This window comes from Penicillium hordei (genome assembly GCF_028827395.1).
Source record: "Penicillium hordei strain IBT 12815 chromosome Unknown utg000004l_segment0_segment0, whole genome shotgun sequence".
NCBI lineage: Eukaryota > Fungi > Ascomycota > Eurotiomycetes > Eurotiales > Aspergillaceae > Penicillium > Penicillium hordei.
In genome coordinates, this window is record NW_026623145.1 from 4,440,866 (window position 1) to 4,468,824 (window position 27,959).

The window sequence follows — 27,959 nt, forward strand, 5'->3', positions numbered from 1 at the left end:
GCTGTAATGTGAGTCAAAAATATCCAAAATTGGGCTTTTCACTAGATCCTGATAATCTTCCAATATTGGAATCGATATCATCCCACTTCTTTTTTCTGCCGACTGACTCAGCAGGAGGTGGGGTGATCAGCTAGTCCGGAAGGGGTAAAGCGCTCTCCGCATTCTCGGCCTCTTACTGTTCCATTCTCAAAGCTCTCCCTCTTACCTGTTATTCTCTCTACGATTCTGGTTACTCTAATCGTACAAGCTGGCCCATAATTTATCATGATGAAAGCTCGCCCCCGATTGAGTTTGTTCTCAGTTCTACGGTCTCCATATTCTACACGCCGCTTCGCGACCGAGTCGCGGTTAACCTCGGACCATGTCCGTATTGTGGAGGTTGGCGCTCGGGATGGACTCCAAAACGAGAAGAAATCAATTTCAATGCAAACAAAGCTTGAGTTGATTGAACGCCTGGCTAAAACAGGTGTTACCACTATTGAAGCTGGCTCATTCGTGCCCGCAAAATGGGTACCCCAGGTATGATCTTGCCGAGCGTCATCATGCAGTGCGGCGATTTCGCGGAAGACTGACGATTTGGTTACATTATGATAGATGGCAAGCACAGCTGAGATTTGCGAGCATCTTCTCACAAAACCGCCACAAGCACAATCTACAATCGCCTACAACTATCTTGTCCCCAACATCAGAGGACTGGAGAGCCTGGTTAAGATACTTGATGGCACAGGAGTTCCCGCAGATGTGACTGGAGAAACATCCAAGACAGCGACCACTACAGAGGTGTCTCTGTTCGCAGCAGCAACCGAAGCTTTCTCAAAAGCGAACACCAACTGCTCCATTGCCGAGTCACTCGAGCGCATCAAGCCGATTGTGTCATTAGCAAAGACGAAGAATATCCGGGTACGCGGATATGTCTCTGTTGCCCTGGGATGCCCCTACGAGGGCCCCGATGTGAATCCCGTCAAGGTGGCTGAGATTACCGCCACGCTGCTGGAGATGGGAGCGGATGAGGTCTCAGTGGCCGACACAACGGGTATGGGCACGGCCCCCCGGACCATGGAGCTTCTGCAAGCGCTCAAGGCTGCTGGCATCGCTAATACAGACTTGGCGTTGCACTTCCATGATACCTATGGACAGGCCTTGGTGAACACAATCGTCGGCCTGGAGCATGGTGTCCGTATTTTCGACAGCAGCGTGGGTGGGCTTGGCGGCTGCCCATATTCCAAGGGTGCGACGGGTAATGTGGCGACAGAGGACCTTGTGCATACTATTCATAGCCTGGGGATGCACACCGGGATCAGCCTAGATGAGATGTCCAAGATTGGAGGTTGGATTAGTGGGGAGTTGGGCCGAGCTAATGACAGCCGGGTTGGAAAAGCGACTCTGGCTCGTCTGGCGGGAGAAAAAGCGTCGCTTTGATAAATTCGCGCTAAAGCCCGTGCTTGTCATCGGAGTGTCTATTAGTTCCCAACTGGTTTCACATATTTGCCAAAAATACTTGAAAATATGCTTTGCATTGTCAGTCTAGGCCGTTTTGTTGTGTACACTGTAGATGTGGTCAACCAGAACCACACACCCACTTCTCCGTCTCCGTCTCCGATTATGGAGGTATTATATTCCTAGGCAAGAAACACCAACGCCAACATGATGCAAATTTCTCTGGTTAAGCCGAGGTCACTCAGAAATCAGTGACACGACCACCATAGCTCCAATCACTACCTGCACCCCATCGCAAAGGCTCATTCTTTGGTCCACCAACTTCACCAGTCTTCGGGTTCTTCTCACCCTCAAACTCAGGCTTCAGTCCCTTCGGGGCATCCGGGTGAAGCTCGCCACCTTTGCCATCCGCCTGAATCTCAGCCTGTGGGGATTGATTGACCTGAGGCGTGCTGAAGGCGCCAGTCGAGCGCCTCTGGAGCTGTTCGAAGATCTCCTGTTCTTCCTTCGGGAGACGCGGGGGAGCCGGGGAGTCTGAGAAGGGCATGGGCTTGTCTTCGCCGCTCTGGCGCAAGAATCGAGTTGTGGAAAGTGGCCGGATTGCGCCGCGGGCTGTGGCAGCGGAGAGAATTGAACGGCGAATGACGAGAGAGTACACCATTGTGTTTGTGTATAAGAGAATGATATGTCCAATGAGGTAATCAGAAGTTGTACAATGTACGGGGAGATCTCGGGACCTCCCCCGGTTGTTGACTCACTCCACCGATGTGACTAAGACGGCCGATCCCGATATCGCCTTTTTATTTCTCCCAGTAGGTCGCTGATCCCATCAGTCGCTTCTCTTACGACCCGCACTTCTATTTTGCTGCAGATTAGTTTCTTGTTTTCTTCTATTTTTTATAAATCAAAAGTTTGCCATGTCTGCCCTCCGTGTGGCCGCTCGCCGTCTGCCTCGCGCATCCAAATTCGTCCCTGCTCTCGAGTCACCAGTACAGCGCCGATTCGCGACTACGTCCAATGCCCCTCAAAATGTGAAGTCCCAGGTCAAGGTATGTGTGACACAAATTGTTTAGGATAGCGTTTGAATCGGGGACTAACGATCGCATAGAAGGAGTCAACTCTGCCAAACCCCGACCCTTCGGCGGACTCAGTCACGGCGTCCTTCATTAATGAGCGGGCTCCTTTCATGGTCCCGACTTACGTTCGCCCAGCCCCAATGATAATGAAGGGACAGGGATGCTACTTGTGGGATATGGAGAACCGACGTTATCTGGACCTGACTGCGGGAATTGCAGTTAACTCTCTTGGTCATTGTGACCCGGAGATTGCGAAAATTATTGCGGAGCAGGTGCGAGATGCTTTTATGGACTGGATAGTGATCAATTGCTAACAAAAGGTCCTCAATAATAGGCTGAAACCCTCATCCACGCTTCAAACCTCTACCACAACCCTTGGACCGGTGCTCTGAGTAAATTGTTGATCGACTTGACTCAGAAGTCCGGTGCTATGCGCGATGCCTCGCAGGTCTTCATCTCCAACTCCGGAACCGAGGCTAATGAGGCCGCTATCAAGTTCGCTCGCAAGACTGGCCGCACTCTGGACCCTTCCGGCGATAAGCACGAGTTCGTGTCCTTCAACAACTCGTTCCACGGCCGCACAATGGGCGCCCTCTCAGCCACCCCCAACCCTAAGTACCAGACTCCATTCTCGCCTATGATCCCCGGATTCAAGTACGGAGATTACAACCAGATCGACCAGCTCCAGACTCTTATCACGGACAAGACATGCGGTGTCATCGTTGAGCCCATTCAAGGCGAGGGCGGTGTTAACATCGCTACCCCCGAGTTCCTTGCTGCTCTCCGCAAGCGCTGTGACGAGACCGGCGCCGTCTTGATCTTCGATGAGATTCAGTGCGGTCTATCCCGTACCGGTACTTTCTGGGCCCACGCTCACCCCTCTCTCGCCCCGGCCTCCGGCGAGGCTGCCCACCCCGATATCCTGACTACCGCCAAGGCTCTTGGTAACGGCATTCCTATTGGTGCCACCATTGTTTCTGGCAAGACGGTTGGCCAGCACATTAAGACCGGTGACCATGGCACCACTTTCGGCGGCAACCCATTGGCTTGCCGTGTTGCTCACCACATCGTTGAGCGTCTCGCTGAGCCGGAGCTCCAGCAGTCCGTCCAGGCCAAGTCCGATCTCTTTGTTTCGGGCTTCCAGGCCATGCAGCAGAAGTTCCCAGGTGTGATTTCCGAGATCCGCGGGCGCGGCCTGATCCTGGGTCTTCAGCTCGCCCCGGAGTACACCGCTAAGGCTGGTGACATTATCACTGCTGCCCGTGAGCGTGGTATGTTGATCATCACTGCTGGTGAGGGTTGTCTCCGATTCGTCCCTGCCTTGACGATCACCGAAGACCAGATTCAGACTGGTCTGCGGATTTTGGAGCAGGCTGTGGATTCGGTTGTGGCCAAGTCATAAGTGTCTTGTCCTGAATCTGAATGCCAGTTATGATTTTGTTTTCCTTTTATACCATCTTGTATTGCATTGGATATGACAAGACATATTTTCATAGAAACTAGAGCAATAAAGGAAAAGTGTCGTGTGTCCCCTTCTTTTTATGTGGAGAAGGCTGCTCTAAGCCACGTGTAGGGCGGAAGGCGGTGGATCGCGTGGAGATAAGGAGTCGTCACTCTTCGCGCGTGATTCGATATGCCCCGTATTCTGTCTTCTGCTTCTCCTGAATATTTAATTAGAATAAATTATGGACTGAATATATTTTTCACTTCGCTGTAGCTTCTTATCAACCCCAGCGCAACAACCGAATGCCTCTTCCAGCGTCCGATGAGGATGCCGCAACGCTTTCCTCCCAAGAGCAACCCTCTCCCATCTGGAAACGTTTGGGCGCCCGTCTTAGTGGTGCCTTTAGCGGTGCAGACCCTCGAGTCTGTGTCGCTTTCTGGCTCTTTGGTGCGCACCCTCAACCAGCCTACCTGGGCAGCTGATCAGCTTAGCTAACCCCCATACCCGGCAGGCCTTATCAACAATGTCCTATATGTGATCATCCTCTCGGCAGCCGTAGATCTAGTCGGACCCGATGTACCCAAAGGCGTTGTTCTCCTCGCGGATGTGATCCCGTCATTCGCGACCAAACTCGTCGCCCCGTACTTCATCCACCTGGTCCCATATTGGATGCGTATCCTCATCTTCACCTTCCTGTCATCCGTGGGAATGCTGGTCGTCGCTATGAGCCCAGGTTATACCGACGGGGGAACAATAACCTCTAAGATCGCGGGAATCATCCTGGCTAGCCTTTCTTGCGGTGCTGGGGAGCTGAGCTTTGTGGGTCTCACGCACTTCTATGGCCCATTCAGTCTGGCTGCGTGGGGAAGTGGTACTGGCGCCGCTGGGCTGATCGGAGCTGGTGCTTATGCCCTCGCAACTTCGGCGCTGGGCTTCTCCGTTCATGTCACGTTGTTGGTTTCGGCCTGCTTACCGGCCATTATGGTTCTGAGCTTCTTTGTCGTGCTACCCAGGTCCCCCCTGAGATCTGCCGAACCCGGCCCTGATAGATATCGCGTGGTTGAGGGCGGGGAACAGGTGGAAGAAGACGAACTGGATGATGGTGCTGGTGGAGAAAATGAGGGGCTCTTGGGGGTGTCGCATAATTCCCCCGCTCACAAGTCTATCCATGTCGACCAAGGTGGCTCCTGGCAGGACCAGACTCGCTTGAATCTACACCGAGTCAAGGGACTTTTCATTCCTTTGTAAGTATCCGAGTCTTTCTGTTCTCCCAAATCTAGGCTGACAGATATCTAGCATGGTCCCGATGCTACTGGTCTACATCGCCGAGTACGTGATAAACCAAGGCGTGGCTCCAACTCTGCTTTTCCCACTGCGTGAATCGCCCTTTGAGCATTTCCGCTCGTTCTACCCCACCTATAATGCCATCTACCAGATCGGCGTCTTCATCTCACGCTCCTCGACCCCATTCTACCGCATCCACAATCTGTACCTGCCGTCGCTGCTGCAGGTGGTCAATCTTGCGTTGCTGACCCTCCATGCTATGTTCAACTTTATTCCCAGCGTATGGCTTGTGTTCATCATTGTATTCTGGGAGGGCCTCCTCGGCGGAGTGGTATACGTCAATACCTTTGCTGAGATTGCCGATCGTGTTCCCAAGGAGGATCGTGAATTCTCACTGGGGGCTACCACTGTCAGTGACTCTGGCGGTATTTGTATTGCGGGTTTCCTCAGTATGGGGTGGGAGGTCTGGTTGTGCAGTTGGCAGGTTGGACATGGGCGTGATTATTGCCGACAAAAGACATAGATCTACAAATACCTCGTCATGCGAACATAAAGATATAAATACACAAAACATCAAACATCAAACATCAAACATAAAAATATGAGAGATCTACCCCGGGGAGGGTCAGCTGATGTCGTCACTGGCATGTGAATGTGGGACCTGGTTGACATGTGATTCACACGGGTTGTTCTCCAATGACAAGGTTGCATTACTTTGAAGTACGATGCTGATTGATGGCATTAATTTGTGGTGGCTTGTCTCAAAATGTCGTTTTGTCTCGCTTTGGTTCTTTTTGACTATCCTTTATACTCTTCATGCATTCTTATCTGGGCTTCACATAGACTACACACAGGCTGAACTAGTTAGACTGACTAGTCTCAGCCTTCACGAAATGATAGGTATGCAAAGAGTATTCCACTTGTAATTCACCAGGCTAATCGATGCTTAGACCACGTCTTAGGGAGACCTTCAACACGCTTCCGCAAGATCCAAGTATTTGCAGTTGTTTCTTTCTGGTCTGTTTACTTATTAAGGTACGGCATATCCAGTCCACATCAGTCGAAGAAATTCCAACCACTGAACATCCACCAGAGCAGATAAACATGGCCCGCCGTTTATTCGATCACTCTCATCCCGCTTCACAGGAAAGTTGACAACATGGCAGACAACTGTTATCATATTCCTCTGGCTCTACCTCAGCCGGAACTTCGCCAAGATAGTTGGGCTCGAATGCCCTGAGCCATTGGCAAACATGTACTCGCGGTCCTTTTTCCGAGCAACATGGATTACCACTGGCTTGGATGCTGGATTCTGGACCGCGATGAACATAAAGCCAAAATGGCTACGAGATATAGCGTCGCTAGTCTTCACGGCTTACTACCTGATCGCTGCTGAACAGGCCGACGAGAAGGTTCGCCGGGTCCGTGCTACACTGACACTGGAGCACCTGCGTGTGTCTTGGAACAAAGCCACCAGCCCTTACCTGTGGTCAATGGCGAAACTGCTACGGCCACGAATGACTCGGTTCCCGGCCCGAGCGATTCGTATTCCTCGCCCAGCGCAATCTGTTTACACCGATCCAGTAAATGCGTGGTTGTATTTCGATGGCCCATTAAGTGCGCTCCGAGATCAGAGTCTCATCGTGCTGGATGTGCCCGGTGGTGGGTTCGTGGCTATGAGTCCTAGAAATTCAGAGGACAAGCTATTGTCCTGGGCCGGGCGACTCAAGGTTCCCATTCTCAGCATTGATTATAAGAAGGCACCGGAATTTGCATACCCCTATGCGTTACATGAATGCTACGATGTATATCATAGCATCGTTGCTACGAACGGTCGTTGCATGGGTCTGAGTGGCAAGACCCGTCCTCGGATTCTTGTCACTGGCGAGAGTGCCGGTGGCAACCTAGCAGTAGGCATGACCTTAATGGTGTTGCAGTCTGCGATGGCTCAGGGTTGGCGTGGAGAGCATGTGCTCCCGGCACCAGATGGTGTGGTTTTGGGATACCCTGCATTGAATATGAGAGTTGAGAGCTGGATGAGCGATGAGCAGATGTCATTGATTCAGGAGAAGAGCACCCGTCAGACAAACCGCGGTGTTCTGCAACGGAAACAGGATCAATATCGTAAACTAACACCATTCACATCGCCAGGTGGCTCTGTCGACGATTTAACCGCTATCTCACCACCCGAGAAGGCAAAGGATAACAAAGGAGCCAATGTGGCCACTCAGGCTGCCAAATCACTGGAGAAGAAACTCGAAAAGAACGATGACATAGCTTCAAAGCCTGCGGTTAAAGCAGAAGACGAAGTCAAGCCAATCAAGACCAGACTAGCCGTCTCATCCATGATCACCTACGTCCACGACCGCATCCTCACACCTGAAATGACACGTGCGATGATAATTCTATACATCGGGCCTCACCATCGCCCAGACTTCAACACCGATTTCCTCCTGTCTCCCGTCCTGGCCCCAGATGCATTACTTGCCCGCTTCCCGAAAACATACATCATGACCGGAGAGCGAGATCCTCTGGTTGATGACACAGTTATCTTTGCAGGAAGACTGCGGCAAGCAAAGCTGCATCACTTCCGCGAGCGCCAGGACCTGGGGCTGGAGAGGGCGAACCGTTCTTTCAACGAGAGAAACTACGTCGAGATCTCCCTGATCCCTGGCATTTCGCACGGGTTCATGCAGATGGCTGGCTTCTTCCCCGACGCGTGGAAGTATATCCATCGCAGCGCGGACTGGCTGGAGAGTCTGTCCCTGAAGATTAAGACCGACAACTTTGATGCGGATTCACTTTACCCTGAACAGGATGTGAATGCCTTGAATATAAACACTTCACTCAAATGGTCTGGCCCAGCAAAAGTCGAAGCAAACGATTCTGATAAGGGACGTAACCACCATCGCAAGTTCACTGGTGAGTCCTCCGGTGACGACGACAGACCATTGGAAATGAGCATGAGCAAGATCACATCCGTTTCTGGTAGCGAGGATGCACTTGCATCAAAGTCTGAACATCGCACGCGTCGGAGGAGATCACGATCCTCTTTTGCTTCCTCGCGAGTTACCGGGTTTACATCGTTGGGAGATGACCGCAATGCTAAGGAGGATTTCCTCGCTAAGCTCCGATGTTTGGAAAGAGCGGGTCGCTCTGACCCCTTCGATCCAGATGAGACAAATAGTGCTCCTGAAAGTCCGGGTGCAGTTCGTCCAAGAGGACGAAGTATCGCTTCTCTTGACAGTGAAGAGGATTTGCTGGACCGTCGGATGAACGGACTTGCTGGTGGGTTGATGGGGATCGGGGAGGGGGCACAGACTCCCGGGCTGTGAGAGGACATTGGGGTTACGATTTACGACTGGAAGTTTGGGAAATATCTTGGGTTAGAGTGAGATCAAGAATTTGTGTTCTAGAAATATATGCCCTTTTACCTGAACTGGAAGACGTATATCTAGGTAGAAATGTAGTTTGCGTATAATATAGGTGAGGACGATCGTTTGGAGAGTGTGAGACTCTAAGATCATAGTGAATTAATAGTATTTTTCGGTTTATCATTTATTGTGTGCTCACAGCAGGTAAAGAAGACAACTAGGAAAGACCAAGGGATGCTATTTGGTCGGTAAAGTCGCAGATATCACTCATATAAACAAGGAGATCTTGCGTTGATGAGTCTGCATACTGAACCCATCTGTGCTGCTCTGAAACTGTTTCTCTTGTGATACCGTTCCACCATACCCAGTGGCCATCAGTAAGAGACAATTGTAACTTCCACTTCCATCATTCATTGATGATCTTGTCTTGTCTTGTCTTGTCGTTCCCTACGTATGCCTCCCTAATCAGGCAATTCAAATCATATTCCTGGAAGGCGTGATGGTCTCCACCTGCGACTATAAACCCAACCTCCCCCCTGTCCCTTCCCCTGTCCCCTCCTCCGTCCCCCGTCTCCCTAGCTAACCAAACTCCATCGTTCATCATCAGTGTATGACGGACTTCTCGCACCGAGGTCACGGTCCGTAGTTGAGTCGCAGCTATGATCATGCTGGACTAGGCAAATCCATCACCATCCACTCGTCAGGTGGCCTGTCGATCCCATTGAAATTTGCCCCGAAGTATTGATCTTGCTGGCCGGGCGATGTAAACATCCCGAGGGAACCAGTCATGACAAAAGGGTCGGCTGCCGCATGGTCAGATCAGTTGATAGATGAAGTTCGGTACCTCAGACTCACGATCAAATAAATTCATGTTGTCGGGGAACAGCAGTCCTTCGTCCAGATTTTGACCTGTGCCTTTGGCGCCATTTCCCTGAGATGCGTTTGTTTGAACATTGTCTTGCACATCGTGAGACATCTCTTGGTTAGTCGTGAGGCTAGGGTTGCGACCATCGCCGGCCTTGGCGAGAACGAAACTAACAATTTCAGCCGCTTTCGTTGCCTCTTTGGAAGTGGGACTTCTTCGCATCCAAATGGACCTGGAAAGCTGAAGGGCCGCCCGTATATCTTGTTCTCGCTGTAGTGTCTTCCCACGATGGAGCATGGAACTGAGTACCATAGTAGCCGTGAGGAACTGATGGTTCATGATGGACGTCACTCGAAATCTCATGGTATAAAGCTGCCCACCTGGACATGTTTCCTCATCAAGCACATGTTGGATATTCAGCATACCTAGCGAAGCATCCAAGCAGGCTTTCTGCGAGTAGCTCATTGAATCATAATGTGTATTGGCCGAAGTTGTATATAGAAATCGGCGATGAAGCAAAATCAGCCCCTTGTAGACCATATGACCTAAGAATAAACGCGACATGATAATCTGCGGAGTATCCGTCACACTCGTAGCCATGGACTTCATCTGCAAGGGGGGCGGAATACTGGCTGCTGCTTCTTGGAATATGCCGTCGACGCGCATCACTTCTGTATAACTACATGGTTCAACCGCATCTGCGAGATCGACCACTGTTCCCAGCGCTGCCAGGATGCGTCTTCGTGCGATCAGACCTAAGGAATTGGTATTTTCAGTCAAGGGACGCGACGGAGGAAGTTCGGTCGACTGTTCGTCAAAATCCGTGTCGTTCAAATTCCGCGGTTCCACTGTGTCACATTTTAAATCGGAGATCATGCGTGGCATGCCCATTTGGTTTGACACAAGTATATCGCCCATCAAGACTGTCGCCCACAGTCGGCGACGCATCTCTCCCTGGAAGGGGGAAATGCCCGGGAAATGACTGGGATCGCGATGGTAGCCCATCCGCATGGCAAGGTTTACTTCCAACGCCAGCAGATACCAGGTATCTTGATCCGCGTCGGCACGGAGACAAAACTCAACATAGACGTAGTTAATGACCGTTTGCAAGACGTACGGTCCCGCTCTAGTATACTCGCCCAGCACTAGGCACTGGACGATCTTCTCTCGATAAAGCTCAATCTGAAGTGACAGATGTTCGACTTCGGTATCTATTGCATCCGCAGTCAAGCAAGCAAGACAGATCATGCTGAAAAGAAGACCAACCCACATGATTGGCACGCTGGATGGATCCGTCCAAAATGCCTCATACTAATTCCGTCAGCAAAAATGTTCCAGTGTTCAGCGTGGAGAACAAAGACCTCTCTTAAAAAGCTTAGGCCATGAACGACTGCTACAAGGGTAGTCAATACTGGATTTGCGGATTCATCTAGGACACAAAAGGGAGTACGAACAAGAGGAAACGAGATCTAGATAGTTAAAATAGCGAGATATGTAGCGATCAACAGCAGCCTTCGGGGGCAAAGCAGCCAAAATATCGCCGCGAGATGCCGTCCTGCGGCACCCATATAGGAGTAGCGCATACCCGGACCTGGGTCGAGAAAGGTCATGCCCTGGCTCATCTGCGAGCCGATCTGGGGTATTGGCTAGTCGGAGTTGCTCGTCACGATCAAAGTGGTCCTTTAAATCCGCGATCCCATCGAGAATAGCCGCCCAATGATCACCACCAACATACCGAAGCTCGGACTCACTGATCCGCATGCTGCCACATTCCGAGTGCCCGTCGATGGGTTGTTCCATGACAGCACCCACAGCCGGGGTCCCTTGAGGCATCGATCGTACAGGGTCTGGAACTGAGGCAGATTGGCCCTTATTTGCTGAATCACCCATCAGCGAGAGTACCAGTCGCTCTAGCTGTACCAATCGGTCGTGGACTCCTGGTGCCGCAGCTGCAGGCTGGGGCTTTGAAATTCCTGTGATGCCTGAATTATCGTTATATGTGCAGATCTGTCCTCGTCTGGAACAGAACGAGCATGGACTTTTACGATCACATCGCGATCTGGACAAAAAAGGGGGGAAATAGACCCTCGAATGAGTTCTGGCCACAAAACGAGTTCGTGGAATGGTGTTCTTACTTGCGGCGGCGGCACGAGTTACAAGATAATTGTGGCTTATCCCGTTGCCGACTTGCTGCTGTTCGAGATTGTGATATACAATCGGCCTCGGGAACCAATGGTTCTGGTTCCATCGAGGGTGTTGGATGAGTGTTTGACATCAAAGGGCTCCTTACTGAAATTATGTATGATATTGTCGAATGGTCTCATCAATGTCAATATACTCCACTTTCGTATGAGTAGTTCCAGTCACGCAAATTCAATGGCCCAATTTGAGTCAAAGACGAAGTTTTGTGAATGGCAAGCGAGTATGTTGTGTTGTACGTAGAAATTCCAGGAGAAGTCAGCTGATCTCCGACCCTCCGACCCTCCGATCGTCCGGTCCGGTCCCGGAGTGGGTCATAGATCTATACAGCCTTGGATATCCTCTTCTGGCTTTCCCTGATTTGAATCGGTTGCTAGTATCGGAGCACTATTATGATCCTTCCTTTGATCATGGTCACCAACACCTATCGCCATGATCCACTCCGCCCTAATTAAATGGCAGTGTAATGTTGGAGAAACTGACAGCTAACATTCCATAGTGATATTATTTTGAATTTGGTATTGTTTTGCATTAATATTCTTACACGCCTTACCGTGAGAATGTCTTCGGCCGCAAGCTCCATCAACATTGCCCCAAGCCAACTAGATGCTGGCGTCGGAAAGAAGGACGACTTTATGGACCTGAAGATCGTGAGAATCCCTGAAACTGGTCATCACACAAAGGATAGGCGCATGTTATCATCCCGATATTGACCTTGATTGCGTATCTCTCTATTTTTATTCTGAGCTTGCTTGCTCGTTATGCTTTTGTACCCTTGCCCCGTATCCTCTGTCCTATTGAGATACTGTGCCTTTGATTTCTTGGAAACTCGCTTCCAAGATTTTTATTTATATAAAGTTTGGTATTACTTTTTAGTTTGGAGTGATGGTAATAGTGTTAGATGGTGTCACGATGAGCTGAGAGATTCAATTTACGCAAGCAATTTTCTAAAAAGGTGTAAACACCTACAGCGTGATCTAACTTACTCCCAGTGCTTGCCAAAGAATTCCAGCACAGTCTTATAGCCTCGACTATACTCCTCCTGTACACGGGGATTAGAAAGATCAGCACGAGCAGCCATCCAACCATGGACTTGATCCTCAAAAGTCTCCACATGGTTAGGCACTCTCAGGTTGTTTTGAAATTCCTTGACATCTTCAGCGGATTCTTCCCCGGATGCCAGTAGAATATACGGCACTGGAATTTTCTCCGCGCCGGAGGGATCAACCATCGCTGGGTGGCAGGCGGCAGCCACCTTGAACGGGTTGTCCTCGCTAGCAGTCACGAGCTCAGCAACTTTACCTCCCCAGCAGTACTATATATCCAGTTAGTCTTAATAAACTCACACAGTACAACTTATTATCCCAGTAGCCAACTCACCCCGATAAGTCCCCATGAGTTGATAGAAGGATTCGCAGCCTTGAGGGCGGCAATATAACCAGGCAGTGCAGCCGCAGGACCTTGCGGCATGTTTCTACCAAACCACTCACCCAAGTGCTTCTGTTTCTGTTCAGTATTGGGAGGGTACCTGTTTTCGGCTTAGTGACCAGTCGCTCCGTTGAGTAGTGCAGCAAGTCTTACCACTCAGCAGGGCATGGGCTGCCATTGAACCAGTCAGGCATGAACACCTTGTACTTTTGGTGATGATCACTCGTTGCCAGGATATCAGCACCCTGCAGAGTTTGATCAAAGTAGCCGAAGATGTCAAAAACAGCGACAATTCCTCTGGTAGCTTCCTCTGGGCCGGTCACATCTGCGTTGGGTCTTTATTAGCTAGGTGTTTAACAAAGAGGTTGAAGGAGCGGTTAGTATATACAAGTTTTCATTCCACCAAGTTCCTCATACAAGCCCTTAGGGACATAGTCCAATGAAACAACAGGAGGGATGTTGCAGCAGGCCTGGCTGTGGCCATGAGTTGCTGGCATTGTAGACATGGGTGCAATTTGGACTCGACTTGAGGGTAAAGCGATATTGCCGGATGGACTGCTTGAAAGAGCGGAGGAACATGCTGGGGTAGATGGCTTTATAAATGCCTGTGGTGCCAATGCCAACCTGCATGAGCTGGTTCTCGACACATTCACAGGAGCGACCGGGGCACGGCGGGGGAGACGGAACGGGGAAACCATTGAATCAGAACGCTAGGATATGAGATAGATAATGTCAAATCCTGAGTTTGAATGCAATAATCCGCCGTCTTATACCTTTTTCCCTAGGTAGCGGAAGTGTCGGAGGAATCGGAGCATCGGAGACCCCTTGTTTGACTACCACAGGCTCTCTTTTAAGCAAAATGGTGAGTTTGGCTTACTACTGACGACCCTCCTACTTATTTCTCTCTTCCTCTCTTCAATTGAACTTAGGTGGATACCATCTACGGACCTACATTTAATGCAACCATCAACGGCGAAGTTACTGCTCTGACTTTTGTCAACAACCGAATCTCTAGTGATATTGATATCCCTCTCATCTGTGCCAATTAGATACTTCGGACCAAACAGGAGCGGTTCCATGGCCACCTCTCAACGAAATCATAACAGGGATCTTACATAGGGATAAAGGTGGACAGAAATAGAGAAGAATATATAACGTACTGGCTATCAAGGAGAGGAAACGAAGGAAGAACCTAGCACTAATACTGAGGGGTCACCTGACCATATTCACCAGCGCAACAGCACACCATCTTGATGTCTACATAGTTCTCTTTAGGTTGAAAAAAACTCATGAAAAGACCGGGCACGATTACCCCGTGAAAACAAGCAAGGACCATGTCGTTGTGAGATCCATTAACTGGTCATTTCCTATATACGCTCGAACAAAGTATGGTATGGATGACATACGAGTATTCAATGGTATTCGACAACCATCAATTCCCGTTGTGGACCCCGCCTTTGGAACATTAATTGAAACCCTCATCTTCCCCGTCTGCTTTCTTTCCCTCTTCCCCTTTCTCTCACACTCTCTCTTTCCACAATTGAACCGCTTGCATGAGAAGAAACATAACACGAAAGAGAAGGAGGACAACAAAGTATCATGGCAGAGAGCGATTCTCCGATCTCAGACCCCTTGGACCTCCCAGAATCCCCCTCTCAAATGATTGGCAGGCGTAGAAACTGCCTCGTGAACATCATTAAGCAGAACGACCTCCCTCAACTCCGTCAATTTATCACCTTATGCTCTCCCAACGATATCATCGCCCCTGGGACACCCTACTTGGAGGACACCTTGTTCAATGCGGCCTCGTACGGCAGCCCCGAGGCTCTTCATATCATCTTGGAGGTGTACGCTGCGGCCCCAGAGGTTATTAAGAGGTTCAATCCCAAGTTCCGTCTGCTACTCGACGCATGCGGCGCGGCAAATATTGACGTGGTACGCTTTATTTTGGACATCCATGATAGTCCAGATAATCGGTTACTGTTCGGGTCGGTAGACTTGCACCAGAGAGATGACTCCGGAGATACACCGATCCTTGCGGCTACGGGGTCGCTGATGTATCTTGATATAGTCGCCGATGAAGTAGAGATTCGGAATCGGATTATGCGGGGTCATCAGTTGATTAATCTCCTTCTCGACCGGGGCTGTTTAGCGACAGATGTTATTCCGCCTTTGCCAAATGATCTCTCCCCCTGCGGAAGTCAGGTACAAGACAGTGTGCTTGGGCTTGCTGTGTCAAGGGCCAATGGTCGATTAATTCAACGGCTCATTGATTCCGGTGCCGATATCTACCTTAAGCATCAACACTTCCATCATGCTAGGGTGCCGTTGCAGTCTAGATTCGCTAAGGGTCGGGGTCACGCGTATGATGTCACGGCGCTTCATCTAGCAAGCTTATTCTACAACGCTGATGCTGTTAAATTGCTTTTGGACCATCAAAATTATAACAACAATGCCAACCCTGAGCTGATTTCCTCCTGTGACAGTGATGGGCGACTCCCACTGCATTGGGCAGCTAGTGGCCCTGGGGGATTTCATTGTAGATTCCTGAATGAGCAGCCCAGAATCACAGGGACTCTTCGACTACTCCTCGACCATGATTGTACTGATATCAACCTTGTTGACAGCACTGGGTCCACGCCGCTACACTATGCTGCTATGTGCGCTTATAGCCAACACACTGAGGTTGTTATCCGCACTTTACTCGAATACAGGGCTGACCCTCGTATCCCCGATGGCTCCGGATGTACCATCCTACATATTTTAGGGTACCACTCCCATCAAGGTGACCCGGTTAAAACTATGCTGCTGGGTTTAATCCTATCACACGGTGCCGATATAAATCATGCCGAGAATAACGGGAAAACGGCATTGCACGTCTTTGCTCAGAATTTGCGGCAGGTCTCAGCGGCAAAGTTCTTAATTGAGAATGGGGCGAATTTCCGGGCTCGGAATAGTCTCCGGGAGACGCCCTTTCATACGGCAGCGCGGGGGTTTTTGAATGATCATATACGCCGTGATGGGAAAGATGACGAAGTGACAACTACGAACAAGATCAGACTTCAGGATGAGATAATGCGTGCTCTGAAGGAGGCTGCCGGGGAGGATAGTATTATGTTGATGAGCCAACCAAATGCAGAGAGCAAAACCCCGCAGGACTTACTGGAGGAGACCAGAAATCGGTGGCAGAGAATGGAGCAGCCCATACTAGGCCCTGGAAGAGGTAGAGGTAGAGGGCAACCAGTAAGGGTATAATTCCAGTTAAGGAAGAATATTTTATAAGCGTATAGCTTAGCATTTACAGAAGCATTAGACCTAGAATAGATGCTAGATATGATGGAACTGAGAGGAGATTTTATTAAATTTGACTGCTTGATAATCGTAAATATTGCTAATGTGCAGTCTACCACATTGGGAGGTTTCTCATAATAATATGTTTCCTTCAACCTCTGCTTGGCAAGAATATTTACATTAACCACTTCATTCTGCGCCCCACTGCAGCATCAAGAGTAAGTGTAGCCTCAAGTCGCGCCCAAACCACAGCTAACGTCGCCACAACTAGCAATACGCCGACCATAATGCTGGTATTTTCATAGCTTCGCGGACCAACGCTCTTCTCGTGATTTCCGCGGATCAGTGCACCCGCAACTGGGGTTCCAACTAATGTTGCAAAACCTCGCACCATATACAAAAAGCCATTGACACTGACAAAGTTTTGTACACCGAACAACTCGACCAGGCTTGTCGGGAAGAGAGCGACGTATGCTGATGCAAAGATGCCATAGAAGATTGTGAAAGTGATGAACAGTGTGCTCCCGGTAGATTGCGTGGAGGATAGACACGAAGGAAGCCACAACGCAAGGACCGAGACAGCTGAAATGAGGGTCGTTAATACGAGGGTGTTGAGTCTTCCCATACGGTCAGCTGCATGACCAATGACGACCTTGCCTATAGCATTTGCAGCATTCGAGATGGCAATGAAGTTTGCCGATGTTGCCTGTGAATAACCTAGTGTACGCGCAAAAGACGCGAAGAAAAACACCGGTGTATAGTACGCAGCGGACTGTAGCGCTGCACCCAGAGCATGAGCGACGAATTTGCGGCTTCGGACGACGCGCCAGTCAACCAAGGGAAGGCGGAAGAAGGTCGAAGAACGGGAAGAAGCGGCGTTCTCGGCTTGAATACGAGTGATTTGGCTAGCAGGCCAGCGTATAAATGCCCCCGAACCGCAAATGAGTACGAAAGAGATTCCAGCTGTCACGCGGAGTGTGTTCCGGAATCCGACAGACTGAATGAGGTATCTAAAAGCCAGCGGCCACGCAACACCGCCAATTCCGGTTCCTGCAAGAATTATCCCCATTGCTAGTCCGCGGTGCAGTGTGAACCAGGTGGGTGCCACGGTTACAGATGGCATGTAAGTCAGACACGTGGCCATGCCGAGAAGAACGCCTTGAGTGAGAATGAATTGCCACAAATGTTGACTGAAACTTGCAAAAAGTAGAGCGCTTGAGTGGATTATTCCGCTAGCCCAGATGACATATCGAGGGGGGTATTGCTTTGTCCACGCTGTTGCGAATGGAGCGCCGATTGTCATCAGTGCGATTGAGAGAGTACCGATCAGGTCAATTTGCGCGGGTGTTGCGCCGGTGAATGGCGTGTTTGGCTCCTTTGACATGGAATCGTACAGTTCTTGGAAGACACCGAATGCGAAGTTTATTCCACATCCTGTAAAGACTAGGGTCGTCGAGGCGATGATGATGATGGCTGGTTGTCTGCGGCTGCGTTAGTTTAGCTCTTGTGCTGGTGGCTGTCGTACATACAGACGAGTTCTTGAGGTTGCTAGATTGCCTCCATCGACCTGCATGGGCGTTAAAGAAGGTTCCATCCTTGATGGCAGTCTAGCCCGTAGTTTCGATGGTTGGGGTGAATGTGTGATGTTGAAATTGTGAGCAAAAAGATGTGTGTGAAGGCTGATGCGTGAGAATGAGGTGCAAACGAGGTGAAAAAAGAATACTGATGTTCTTGAAAACATAGTTGGTTGCCCTTGTCATTTGAGCTTATATTAACCGGAGACCCGGTTTAACCCTAACCTTCTGAGTCATCGCGGGGTATACCCGTAGAACTAGCCTGGTTGATCAATGCCATTTAATTATATAGAGATGAAGAGCACTACTGCTGCCATGAAGCCATTTGCATAGCTTCATGACAACAAAGGAACAAAAGTCTCAGAAGTAAGAATATATATAGATCCAGGGGTCGACGGCGGGTCTGATAATTGCCTATATAAGCAAGCAATGCCCGCCTAACTCATCGAATCTAAAGTTGGGTTATTATTTAGATGGAGTCTTCACATAATGTGAACTAAAATATTACTTCGTCTCATTCGTCATCTGGCTATAAATTAGAAGTGATAGTCAGTATTTTATCTTGCTGTTCAAATAAAGACAAGATTTGCTCTTCCAGCACCAATAGACAGCTTGTAATATGGTTTCATTAGCACTTCGTCGACATCAATGGTAGATAGTATTTAATAATCAAAGGTATACGTTCACGAGACTAATAAAAAAATAACTTGGGGATAACTGAACTGACTACAAGTTCTGTAGTAGACAAGTAATAGTTACGGACACCAAACCCTACATCAAAATGAACTGGTTAACGTCAGCCATACTCCGACAAAGATAGAGAAGGAAGATATATACTTTTTGGACACGTTTGTTTGCTTACTCCAAATCCGGAAAACTGTCACGCCTTGCTGCTGTTTTCCTGTCTTCCCGGGAAAATCGTACCATTCGACCCCAGTTGTATCGCGTCGATGGATCCTCCAGGGACAATAGAGAACGGGTTACCCATGCCTCTTAAAAGTAATTGGGAACTATCAGTCTTCACTGTCTCCACTTGGAAGTATGGTGTCTCAGTTGGCCTGGCGGGTAAAGCGGCTCCCCGCTTAGAACATTGCAAGAGCTTCATTTTTGGTATTATCTACGGCAGCGAGATATTAATGACCAGGCCTAGATCATGTAATTGATTTCCAGGAAATTAAGAAAAATGAGATGCCTCGTCAAAAGGTCTCCGAACTCACCCGGACGCTTCTTTGGGTGGAGCACTGAAGGAAGTGACGGAAAGGGGAATTCGAATCCTGCAAATTGCATATTACTGATCTCATGGCCATTTACCGGTGGTTAGAGCAGTAATTTTTAGCAAAGAAAGATACTATCTTCTGGCGACACCTCATTATTCGATTCACGTGGCAAGCCCTTGGGAAACGATTAGAATGTGGTTGTCACAGCACTATGTTATACCAGCGGATGACCGTGAATATTGGACATCATAGCAATTTGTATCCCCACATAGCGAGGTCGGTGGTGCCATATTAACAGAAACCCCGCGCGGAAAGGCCATTCGTTCGCATCTCGTTGAGGTTATTTCTGACAGCAAACTGTAGATCGAACGTATGATCTAGATGATGACCCACCTGTGGCACTCCGCCGAGTAATTGCCGAGGCATGGCTGAAATCGTCATGAGGCTCTAAGTATTATTGATAATGAGTGTGAGATTTGGGAAAAGACTAGAGCTAGGATGGAAATTTCCGAGTTTGATATTTTTCAGAATGGGACATTTTGAGTGCCCATGCCTGGCTTGTCTCGGATGGAAATAACTAATATAGAAAAAACAAAGTGCTATATGAGATTTGGATCTATCGTTTGCTGGCTTTCATGGATCCATTTTTGTAATTTCCAAAATATCGTATGATAACTATTTCGCTAGCATCTATATTAATAACAGGTTGGATCTAGACTCACGAATGTGCGACTATCCCCACAAAATGGATCCCTATCATTTCCAACAATAAGCGAAGAGGCAGGGAAAATGGCTTTGTATAGATGAACTCGGCCCCCACTGGTGGCTTTCAGAGTCCATGGATCAGCTATGTTTTTATTTGACTTCATTTTAATTGGCTGAAAATTCTGCCGACTAATGTAAGGTTGTGCATCGGGGTTACCCTACCCAGGTAAGCTGTGTGCGGATACACATCCGTGCCTCGATCCCATGAAGCTTTTAAGTTTTCTATCCTAGCCACGTCACCTGGTGTCCACAATATTCCTCAAGTCTCAGATTCTGCAACTTCAGGGCACGAGAGCATTAGACATGAAGAGCTTTTTTTGATCTCGGGATATATCGCGTCGGGAGACCTGTCGCCTGGGCCCCACTATCAACCTTGGAACCATTTCCCCTGACAGCTGCCAGACTAGCCCGATATGGATGTAGGGGTTTGATATTTAAATAGTAAATACCTACCTAGGTACATATGTAGTTATATCCCCAATATCCAAAGATATTCGGGAATCCCTGGAGGCATGGAAGCAACAAGGGATTTTGGACCTGTGCCTCCAGGCATTGACCTTGCCGTGAACCGGCAAACCCAGATGCTGGGTGCAGTCATTACGTTGATGGTTATTGGAACCCTAGCGGTTATTTTGCGTGTATATACACGTGCAAAGACATCTCAGACAAATTTCGGTCTTGATGATCTTTTGATCTTTGCTGCTTTGGTGAGTGTGCATACAGTTATAATGGTACTTACTCATCCTTTCGCCTGGTGGCTTACCTATCTTATAGTGGTTTGCCTACGGCACTGGTATATGCGTGATCATCAGTAAGTAAACCCAAGAATATCCAGCATCTCAACCTTCTTGACTGACTCTTGCTCTGTAAAGGTATCAAGTACAAAAATGGATGGCACCAACAAGCTGTTACTGATTCCGAATTCATCTCTCTCTGGAAGCTCCTTTTCGCACATGTTTTCATTTACTCGACAACGGTCACTCTCACTAAATGCTCAATTGTTATGTTCTATCGTCGCATCTTTAACCTGCGCTGGTTATCCTGTTTCGCCATAATCATCATCCTTGGCTACTTCGTCGCTGTCATTGTCACCATGGCGGCCGCATGTCGCCCGACGTCATATTTCTGGGAGCAATACACGGATCCCACGGCTGAAGGGACGTGTATAGATGTCCCTCAATTCCTTTTTGCCAATGGCATTGCTGCTGTCGTCATTGATGTCATGATTCTGTGTGTCCCAGTTCCTGTCATCTGGAGATTGCAAATGCCCAAATCCCAGCGCGTTGCAGTTACTAGTATCTTGCTGCTCGGTGGTTTGTGAGTCGATCCCTGGATGGGATCCTAGGGATTTCAGAACCTATGCTGATCAAAATTACTACAGCGTATGTATCGCCGGTGTCGTTCGCGTTATTTTCTTATACAAACATACACATTCCAAAGATCCATCGTGGACAATTGCCCCGGTGTTCATGTGGTCTTGCGTTGAGCCTTTCATCGGAATTGTATGCGCCTGTCTACCAACCTTTTCACCCTTGTTCCGTCGCTGGTGGGCTATTTTGGGGATTAAAAAGGGTTCCAAGAAACAGGGGGATTATTATGGTGGGGGTTCTCAGACCCGTCGTTCGAGACAGCAGATGTCTGAAGACGAAAAAGAGGGCCCTCACGGTGATGAGGTTCAATTAACTAGCTTCCCTGGTTGGCCATTGAACTTCTTACGTGGGAAGGGTAACAGAGATGACGTGAGATTGCCTGACTCGAAGATTCGGATCAAAGAGGAGGTTACAATCTCGTATTCTGTGGGCGAAGCGGCTTGAAGGTTTTGGAAGCTAAAAGTTTTCGGGTCAAATTTCAATCAAGTTGAATTGTTACATTATTTCCACAAACTAAAGTTAGATTACACACTTGATAGCCTGGTAAAGGATTGACACAGACTGACGATGTAGCATAAGCCGGCTATTCGCGGAACGTATGTTGATCGCCCACAGAAATGAATCAAGCAACCCCTTCAGAAAGAAAGTATGAGAAATCTACAATAGCCAAATGTCCATCGAACGTTGTCCTCATCGCTCACAAGGCAACCCCCTTTTAGGAGATAGTCATGTTTCGCATGCCCAACATCAACTCAAGTTCCCCTCTGTTCAGTGTAGGCGGAGTGGGATATCTAAGATCCTGGACTCCCACGAGGTACTCCACGAGCCTGGTATATTATTAGCACGCATGTCGAGCTTGAGTAGATAGCACATCGCTTACTTGTTGTGAAACAAGGTTGGAAAGTAACATCTGAATTCTCCTCGTCGGGTCTCTTCCATGTGCAGCCAACCTTTCGTGAGGCATGACAGCATAGCTTCACTGTGTGGGTTAAACAACAATCCTTCGCCACGGGTTTGCTGATCGATTTGCTGAGCCTGGCGAAGAACTTCAAACTCCTGTTCAGGAGGGAAGAAGGTTTCCGGCGAAAGCGGAAGACCCGCGAAGTCTAAAATCACAACGATACATCCTTCCAGGAGGCCACGAACTTGAAAGAATCGACTGATTTCGTAGTCATCGTGGGTTATTTCATCAAGTTCATCATCCTTGAAAAAGGCGTCGTACCACTGGGCAAATTTTAATATAGCAGAAAATACTAGCAATGCTTGCAGATCACATACCATGTCGCAGAGAAGCATGAATGCATTCACTAATTTAGGCTGGCCTGTAGTTAAGCCATAGATGATATCTTTTAAAATATCGCAGATTTCGTAATCGGAACCTCGAGCCTGGAGATGCATTTCCATGTGGAGATCGAACTCTTCTCGGGTGTAGAAAAGTGAAATATCCTCGTCAGACCCCTCTTTCAATAAAAGGCGTTGGCGCTTGTTGAATACCAGCAAGTCACTCCCCATGTTGTGTGGCATAACACCCCTATCGGGAGTACCGAATGCACTGAACAAACAGAAACTGGCACCTGGTACGTTCGCGAGGCAACCTTGGTTCACCGAATTCAGGATTAACCATAACTCGGAGTTATTGTAAGTCGTGTGTGCATCGTCAATGAGAAACACGAAGTTGTCGCGCAGAAGGCTGTGGCCAAATGTCGGAAAACCTTGGATGTGACAGGCCTCGACCAGATAATCTAATGCGGAGGGGCCACCCTCTAAACTAATGGGGAAGCTTTTGATATAGATCGACTTGACTCCCTGACCACGGAGGTAGGTATGAAGAGATCGGGCGAGAAATGTCTTCCCTGATGCGGGGATCCCACGAGCAAGGACCACTCTTTGTTCATGGATGCGATTGGCAAGCTTTCTCACGGTATTGTGTCTTGGTATGAAAACATGGCTAACATTAGGATCGCTTGGGTGTACTAAAGAATTGTTAAAGTCAAATCAACATAGAGAAAGATCACTTACACCCAATTCTAAAATGATTTCTGAGTGGATGTCCGCACTCCAGACAAGAGGTCGACGAAGATTCGGCCACATCGGGCTGTCCTTGACCACGGCAAGGGCAGCAGTAAGAGCCATTGCCACTCCAATAACAAGCTCCAGCTGTCATTTTGTGAGCTAAGAACCAGTCAAATAAAGTAGATATGGAGCGTGAGATAAAAGAAGAGCAGTGGATGCGTCGCGCAGGCTCATTCAAGCCGTGTGTAGGTGGAGTGGCAATGAGGGAGGAATAACGAGACAGTTGCGGGAAGAGAAAAGAGTTTAAGAGGGAAAGAGAAGGTCAAGCAGCAGAGTTGAAATGTGGGAAGACAAAAAAGTAAACAAAGTCAGGTATGATGCGACAATGGAAGGCACGTGTGTCGTTCTTTCTGCTTTGGCTGAGACGTCAACAAACTGGGGATCAGATATTAAAGACATCTCTATTTACTCCATCCTTCTTATTACCATCCATCTACTATTCGTCTACTATACTGTCTATTTCGTCTATGTTGTAGTCCCCGGGGACTATCACGGGTACAATCACGGCCTTATATACTTCTTCTGTGGTTCTATTGGCTACCGTTATTCCCAAACCTTGGAACCCCGCATGTCTGATAGGAGATAAGGACTCGCAACCTTCGAAGGTCTCCAACCGTGGATATCTGCCCTGTCTCTCCAGATCCGCCTTCTTGACTTTCACTAGACTCCTCTTGTATTTGGCTGCTATTTCCATGACTCTTGATCCAGAACCAAATCATGGCACGAAGCGTAAGCGCGGAGAACGGAGACGCGCTTCGCTGGCGTAAGTACATTGCTGCTCGGCATCATTCCGCGCCTCACATTGACAATTCTCAAAAAGTTGCGAGACATGCAGAAAGCAGAAAGAAAAGTGCGAGGGTGGTCAGCCCTGCTGGAGATGTCAGCGACTAGGACGATCATGCCATTTTCAAGGCCACCCCATTCCAACAACTACATCCCCTTGCTCCTCTTCAGTTCCCGTCGTGTCTGTTCCGAGAGAGGAGAATCGGCGAATACAAAGTCTAGAACATATTGCTCGCCATTTTCTCGGGGATGTGTCCTTGGACGAGGAGAACATAAGTCGTATTGCGGACAAGTTACGAAGCTCGACGAATACCACCCTGCCGGAAACTGCCCTGGATATCAACGAGTCGTTCGACGTTCATTTCGTGTCAAATAATATGGCGCATTACTCGGGGGAATTTTCTCACTGGAACTTTTCCCAGAAATTACGCCGTAAAATGAGCTGCCAAATAGATCAGATTGATTCTAGGGTTTGTGTCTCTTCCCGCAAAAGCTCAAGCATGTCTCATGATATACAACAGGTCAAAGAATACTGGCGACCAACCCAGCTTCAATCCTCGCCCGAAATTATGGTGGAGACAATGATGCATTTACCACCGAGGCCTATTGCCGACTTTCTTATCAACATGTTCTTCAAGTATGCTGAGATAAACTCCTTTTACATGGAGCGGAAATGGATTGAAGAGAAAGTAGCCCTCTGTTATAGCTCAACAACTACATATACGGCCATTGATTTTCCCTGGGTATGCTCTGTTTTGGTTGTTCTGGCTATTGGAACACAGGTAGCCCATATGGAGGATGAAAAACCAAAGCCCGATTCAGAGATCACCGAAGAACTCAACCTGTGCTCTGAGGACTCTGTCGGGCTAGTCTTCTACCACGCTGCATGCAAGCTTATTCCTGATGTCCTTTTAGTTGCTTCTCACGAAAGTGTACAGGTCTTCCTACTTCTCGCTACATATTCACTGCCTGTTTCCACGGGTGGGCTTGCATACACCTATTACGGTCTTGCAATGAAGATGGCGATTCAAAATGGGATGCATCGCCAATATCAAGGGGGTAACTGTGACTCTAGGACTATTGAAGTCAGAAATCGGTTATTTTGGACAGCATACACTGTTGAAAGGTATGATATCCCAGAGGGCATTTTAGAGAAAAGCTAACCATTACTTCATAGATATATCAGTATCATGCATGGACGCCCTATGTCAATCGCGCGATCGGAGATAAACGCCGATATGCCAAAGGACTGCCCTACCTTTGAGTCGCCACGGTTTGCCAACCTAACCGCGTTCCATACATTGATTTCATACTTGGGAGAGATCTCTGAAACACTGTAAGTGGCTCGGCAAAGTTAAACAGTTCATCAACGACATACTGATGCTTCAATAGTGCACAATTCAAAAGATGTCCGAAAAGGCTTCTGTCTGAATATTCAGAGCGGCTCTTGCGGCTGAGGGCGAGTATCAAGCAGTGGTGGGATTCACTCCCAGCCACTGAAGAATGTCGAGACTTATGCTCACAAGGTCCAAATTTCCGACAAAACTCGCATCTCAGACTCTGCTATCTGCTTATATATGTCTACATGGGCCGTGCTTTTATATTTGTCGATGACAAAAAAAAGCAGAGTGAACCTGTAGTTGGTGCAGACCATGATCCAGGACGGGTTCGTCGGTCAGTTTTGGTGGACGACTGCGTATCAAGTGCTTTGGACATTCTAAATACTCTACAAGCTTTATCCGACCATGTCGGTTTGTGCCGCGCTTCTTACAATGAATTTGGTGCTTGTCGTGCGGCTATTCTAGTCATCCTTGCAGAAAGCCTCAACTCAGGGAAGTCGCAGAGACTCCAAGATGGTCTGCACCGTGGAATGAGTCTTATACGTCAGATGGTTGGAGGATGCTCTACAGAATCCGAAATATCTTACCTCGAGTCTATCGAAGCAGCTATCAGCCAGCTTCTAACCATTCCCGAACAAGACTCCATTTCGCAATCAAAAAGCGACCAGAATTCCGTCTCTGCCTATTCGAAGTTCAAAGACTGGACGCAGTCACTAAAGAAGGACAAGTCTGCAAGTGGAAATGTGGACCTGTCTTCTTTTAGTCCGTTGTCGCATTTCACACCTGGCACAGAAGGCTTTACGAATCCGGAGCTGAATGATATGACGGCTTTCTTAGACCCTGATTGGTCAAATGGTGATTTCGAGTTTGATGCGTATAATATTTCATCACTGTGAAAGTATTCCAAATTGAGATACATAGAACTAATATCCTTGTTGATTGCTTCCCTCATCCTATTACTATGTACAGAACACGTTTCGTCCAGGTTTGGCGCTTGTTCTTCTCTGGATCCCGCTCCGCATCTTCCGCTGCAATAGCATTGATAAGATCTTGCTCATCAAAGGCTCTAGCAGGGCCGAAGTCCATGTCGACTGGCTTGACTATCTTTGTTTTGAAATACCACTGCTAAAGTCAGATATTTTCGGTCTTCAACCACAATCTGGAGGCACTCACCTTGTATACAAAATAATCAAAGAAGAACAAAGGAGCAGCGAGATAAGCAGAGAAGAAGCTCTTCACTGAACCCTTTTCTCCAAACGGCCAGCAAGCTAGGTAGAATTCACAACCAAAGACAAGCAGCACAATGATGAGACCGAAGTATTGCGACCATGGGGTGAGAAGACCTTTGAATGGGAGGGTGCTTAGATCCTTGCCTTGGGCACGAAGGCCTTGCCGGAAGCGAAGATGAGCAATATAAATCGAACCCCATTGGAAGAGGGTTGCTATTGCCACCTGAATAAAATTGTTAATCCCTCTTCACTAGACAAATCCGTTTTCTGATGTTCTTACCAAGGCAGAAAACTAACTATATACCAAACTGCCTACACTGTTGCAGTTAAGATAGCCCAGCCCACCAACAAGTCCCAAACTGATTATTAGGGATACATAGGGCCGACCCTGCAGGTCCTTTCTTCCGAAGAAGGAATGGATCATTTGCAGGTCAGAGAGTGCTGTCAAGCTTCGACTTGCGATATAGACACTGGTAATGCCACAGCTAATAACACTAAGGAAGGTGAACCCGTTGATGGAATTTGCTAGACCATAAACATCCGCCCGCTTGATTGCAATGATAAAGGGGCTTCCCATGGTCCCGCTGGCATTAACAAGATTAGTGTCATTGGATGGCACACACATTCCGACAAGCCAGATAATTAACCACAAAGAAGGTAAACATTCTCCAGAAAACGAGTCGCACTGTCTTCTTGATAGTGCGACGTGGATCGGCTACTTCGCCAGCTATAACAGCAATATGCTCGCCTAGATTCAGTCAGTATATTCTCCTTGGATTTGTGCTCGGGTATCATACCACCGCCGAAGCTAAACGCCGCCTGTACGAAGGCTTTAGCAATACCCTTTATTCCATTATTAAAAGCGCCAGGGTTCTTCCATTATCGGAACTCGATTGGACCGTTTGTTGCTGGTATTCCTCCTGATATCATGATGAACATGAAGAATATCATCAAGACAACTGCAACGCACTTCACAAAAGACGTATAATACTCGATATAGCCATAGCCTCTCACGTGAAACATGTTTGTGAGGGCGGAGACTACCAGAAACATAGTGATAAATCCCGCGAGAGGAATGACGTCTGTCTGTGGCCAATATTTCAGGACGAATATTGCTGCTGTACAGAAGTTTATATAACAGTTAGTCATCGATATCCGCACAGATTGTTGAAATAGCGGGTTTTGTCATTTTAGTTAGTTAGAGTTGTCA

The 27,959-nt window shown here is 48.3% G+C and overlaps 13 protein-coding genes across 13 annotated transcripts; 7 read left to right on the forward strand and 6 right to left on the reverse strand.

Moving 5' to 3' along the window:
* Positions 1-264: 264 nt before the first annotated feature.
* N7537_008845 (hydroxymethylglutaryl-CoA lyase) lies at positions 265-1,419 on the forward strand (the record flags this gene model as incomplete). The annotated part of the gene is made up of 2 exons (XM_056899899.1): positions 265-519; positions 595-1,419. 2 exons carry the CDS (start codon positions 265-267, stop codon positions 1,417-1,419), a joined length of 1,080 nt encoding a protein of 359 aa, XP_056751975.1.
* Positions 1,420-1,678: 259 nt separating this feature from the next.
* N7537_008846 (succinate dehydrogenase assembly factor 4) lies at positions 1,679-2,098 on the reverse strand (the record flags this gene model as incomplete). The annotated part of the gene is made up of 1 exon (XM_056899900.1): positions 1,679-2,098. The coding sequence occupies one exon, from the start codon at positions 2,096-2,098 to the stop codon at positions 1,679-1,681; it is 420 nt and encodes a 139-aa protein (XP_056751976.1).
* Positions 2,099-2,319: 221 nt separating this feature from the next.
* N7537_008847 (acetylornithine transaminase) lies at positions 2,320-3,915 on the forward strand (the record flags this gene model as incomplete). The annotated part of the gene is made up of 3 exons (XM_056899901.1): positions 2,320-2,486; positions 2,546-2,785; positions 2,848-3,915. The coding sequence occupies exons 1-3, from the start codon at positions 2,355-2,357 to the stop codon at positions 3,913-3,915; spliced, it is 1,440 nt and encodes a 479-aa protein (XP_056751977.1). The 5' UTR covers positions 2,320-2,354.
* Positions 3,916-4,247: 332 nt separating this feature from the next.
* On the forward strand, positions 4,248-8,576 carry N7537_008848 (uncharacterized protein; the record flags this gene model as incomplete). Its single annotated transcript, XM_056899902.1, has 5 exons — positions 4,248-4,404; positions 4,469-5,201; positions 5,254-5,738; positions 6,192-6,276; positions 6,335-8,576. The coding sequence occupies exons 1-5, from the start codon at positions 4,260-4,262 to the stop codon at positions 8,574-8,576; spliced, it is 3,690 nt and encodes a 1,229-aa protein (XP_056751978.1). The 5' UTR covers positions 4,248-4,259.
* A 702-nt stretch (positions 8,577-9,278) lies between these two features.
* On the reverse strand, positions 9,279-11,313 carry N7537_008849 (fungal specific transcription factor domain-containing protein; the record flags this gene model as incomplete). Its single annotated transcript, XM_056899903.1, has 4 exons — positions 9,279-9,418; positions 9,471-10,791; positions 10,842-10,873; positions 10,935-11,313. The coding sequence occupies 4 exons, from the start codon at positions 11,311-11,313 to the stop codon at positions 9,279-9,281; spliced, it is 1,872 nt and encodes a 623-aa protein (XP_056751979.1).
* Positions 11,314-12,667: 1,354 nt separating this feature from the next.
* N7537_008850 (dienelactone hydrolase family protein) lies at positions 12,668-13,613 on the reverse strand (the record flags this gene model as incomplete). The annotated part of the gene is made up of 4 exons (XM_056899904.1): positions 12,668-12,994; positions 13,060-13,207; positions 13,261-13,432; positions 13,496-13,613. Coding segments are annotated over 4 exons (765 nt in total), but the record flags the coding sequence as incomplete, so codon positions are not given.
* On the forward strand, positions 13,612-13,821 carry N7537_008851 (uncharacterized protein; the record flags this gene model as incomplete). The annotated part of the gene is made up of 1 exon (XM_056899905.1): positions 13,612-13,821. One exon carries the CDS (start codon positions 13,612-13,614, stop codon positions 13,819-13,821), a length of 210 nt encoding a protein of 69 aa, XP_056751981.1.
* A 945-nt stretch (positions 13,822-14,766) lies between these two features.
* On the forward strand, positions 14,767-16,362 carry N7537_008852 (ankyrin repeat domain-containing protein; the record flags this gene model as incomplete). Its single annotated transcript, XM_056899906.1, has 1 exon — positions 14,767-16,362. The coding sequence occupies one exon, from the start codon at positions 14,767-14,769 to the stop codon at positions 16,360-16,362; it is 1,596 nt and encodes a 531-aa protein (XP_056751982.1).
* A 211-nt stretch (positions 16,363-16,573) lies between these two features.
* On the reverse strand, positions 16,574-17,992 carry N7537_008853 (uncharacterized protein; the record flags this gene model as incomplete). Its single annotated transcript, XM_056899907.1, has 2 exons — positions 16,574-17,879; positions 17,928-17,992. The coding sequence occupies 2 exons, from the start codon at positions 17,990-17,992 to the stop codon at positions 16,574-16,576; spliced, it is 1,371 nt and encodes a 456-aa protein (XP_056751983.1).
* A 2,474-nt stretch (positions 17,993-20,466) lies between these two features.
* N7537_008854 (uncharacterized protein) lies at positions 20,467-21,768 on the forward strand (the record flags this gene model as incomplete). Its single annotated transcript, XM_056899908.1, has 4 exons — positions 20,467-20,661; positions 20,729-20,765; positions 20,827-21,271; positions 21,336-21,768. The coding sequence occupies 4 exons, from the start codon at positions 20,467-20,469 to the stop codon at positions 21,766-21,768; spliced, it is 1,110 nt and encodes a 369-aa protein (XP_056751984.1).
* Positions 21,769-22,039: 271 nt separating this feature from the next.
* N7537_008855 (uncharacterized protein) lies at positions 22,040-23,488 on the reverse strand (the record flags this gene model as incomplete). Its single annotated transcript, XM_056899909.1, has 4 exons — positions 22,040-22,151; positions 22,205-22,548; positions 22,603-23,297; positions 23,344-23,488. The coding sequence occupies 4 exons, from the start codon at positions 23,486-23,488 to the stop codon at positions 22,040-22,042; spliced, it is 1,296 nt and encodes a 431-aa protein (XP_056751985.1).
* Positions 23,489-24,089: 601 nt separating this feature from the next.
* N7537_008856 (transcriptional regulator family TF) lies at positions 24,090-26,416 on the forward strand (the record flags this gene model as incomplete). The annotated part of the gene is made up of 5 exons (XM_056899910.1): positions 24,090-24,160; positions 24,218-24,650; positions 24,702-25,306; positions 25,358-25,516; positions 25,573-26,416. 5 exons carry the CDS (start codon positions 24,090-24,092, stop codon positions 26,414-26,416), a joined length of 2,112 nt encoding a protein of 703 aa, XP_056751986.1.
* Positions 26,417-26,468: 52 nt separating this feature from the next.
* Positions 26,469-27,802, reverse strand: N7537_008857 (uncharacterized protein; the record flags this gene model as incomplete). Its single annotated transcript, XM_056899911.1, has 5 exons — positions 26,469-26,645; positions 26,694-26,972; positions 27,054-27,434; positions 27,547-27,568; positions 27,639-27,802. 5 exons carry the CDS (start codon positions 27,800-27,802, stop codon positions 26,469-26,471), a joined length of 1,023 nt encoding a protein of 340 aa, XP_056751987.1.
* Between the last annotated feature and the right edge of the window lie 157 nt (positions 27,803-27,959).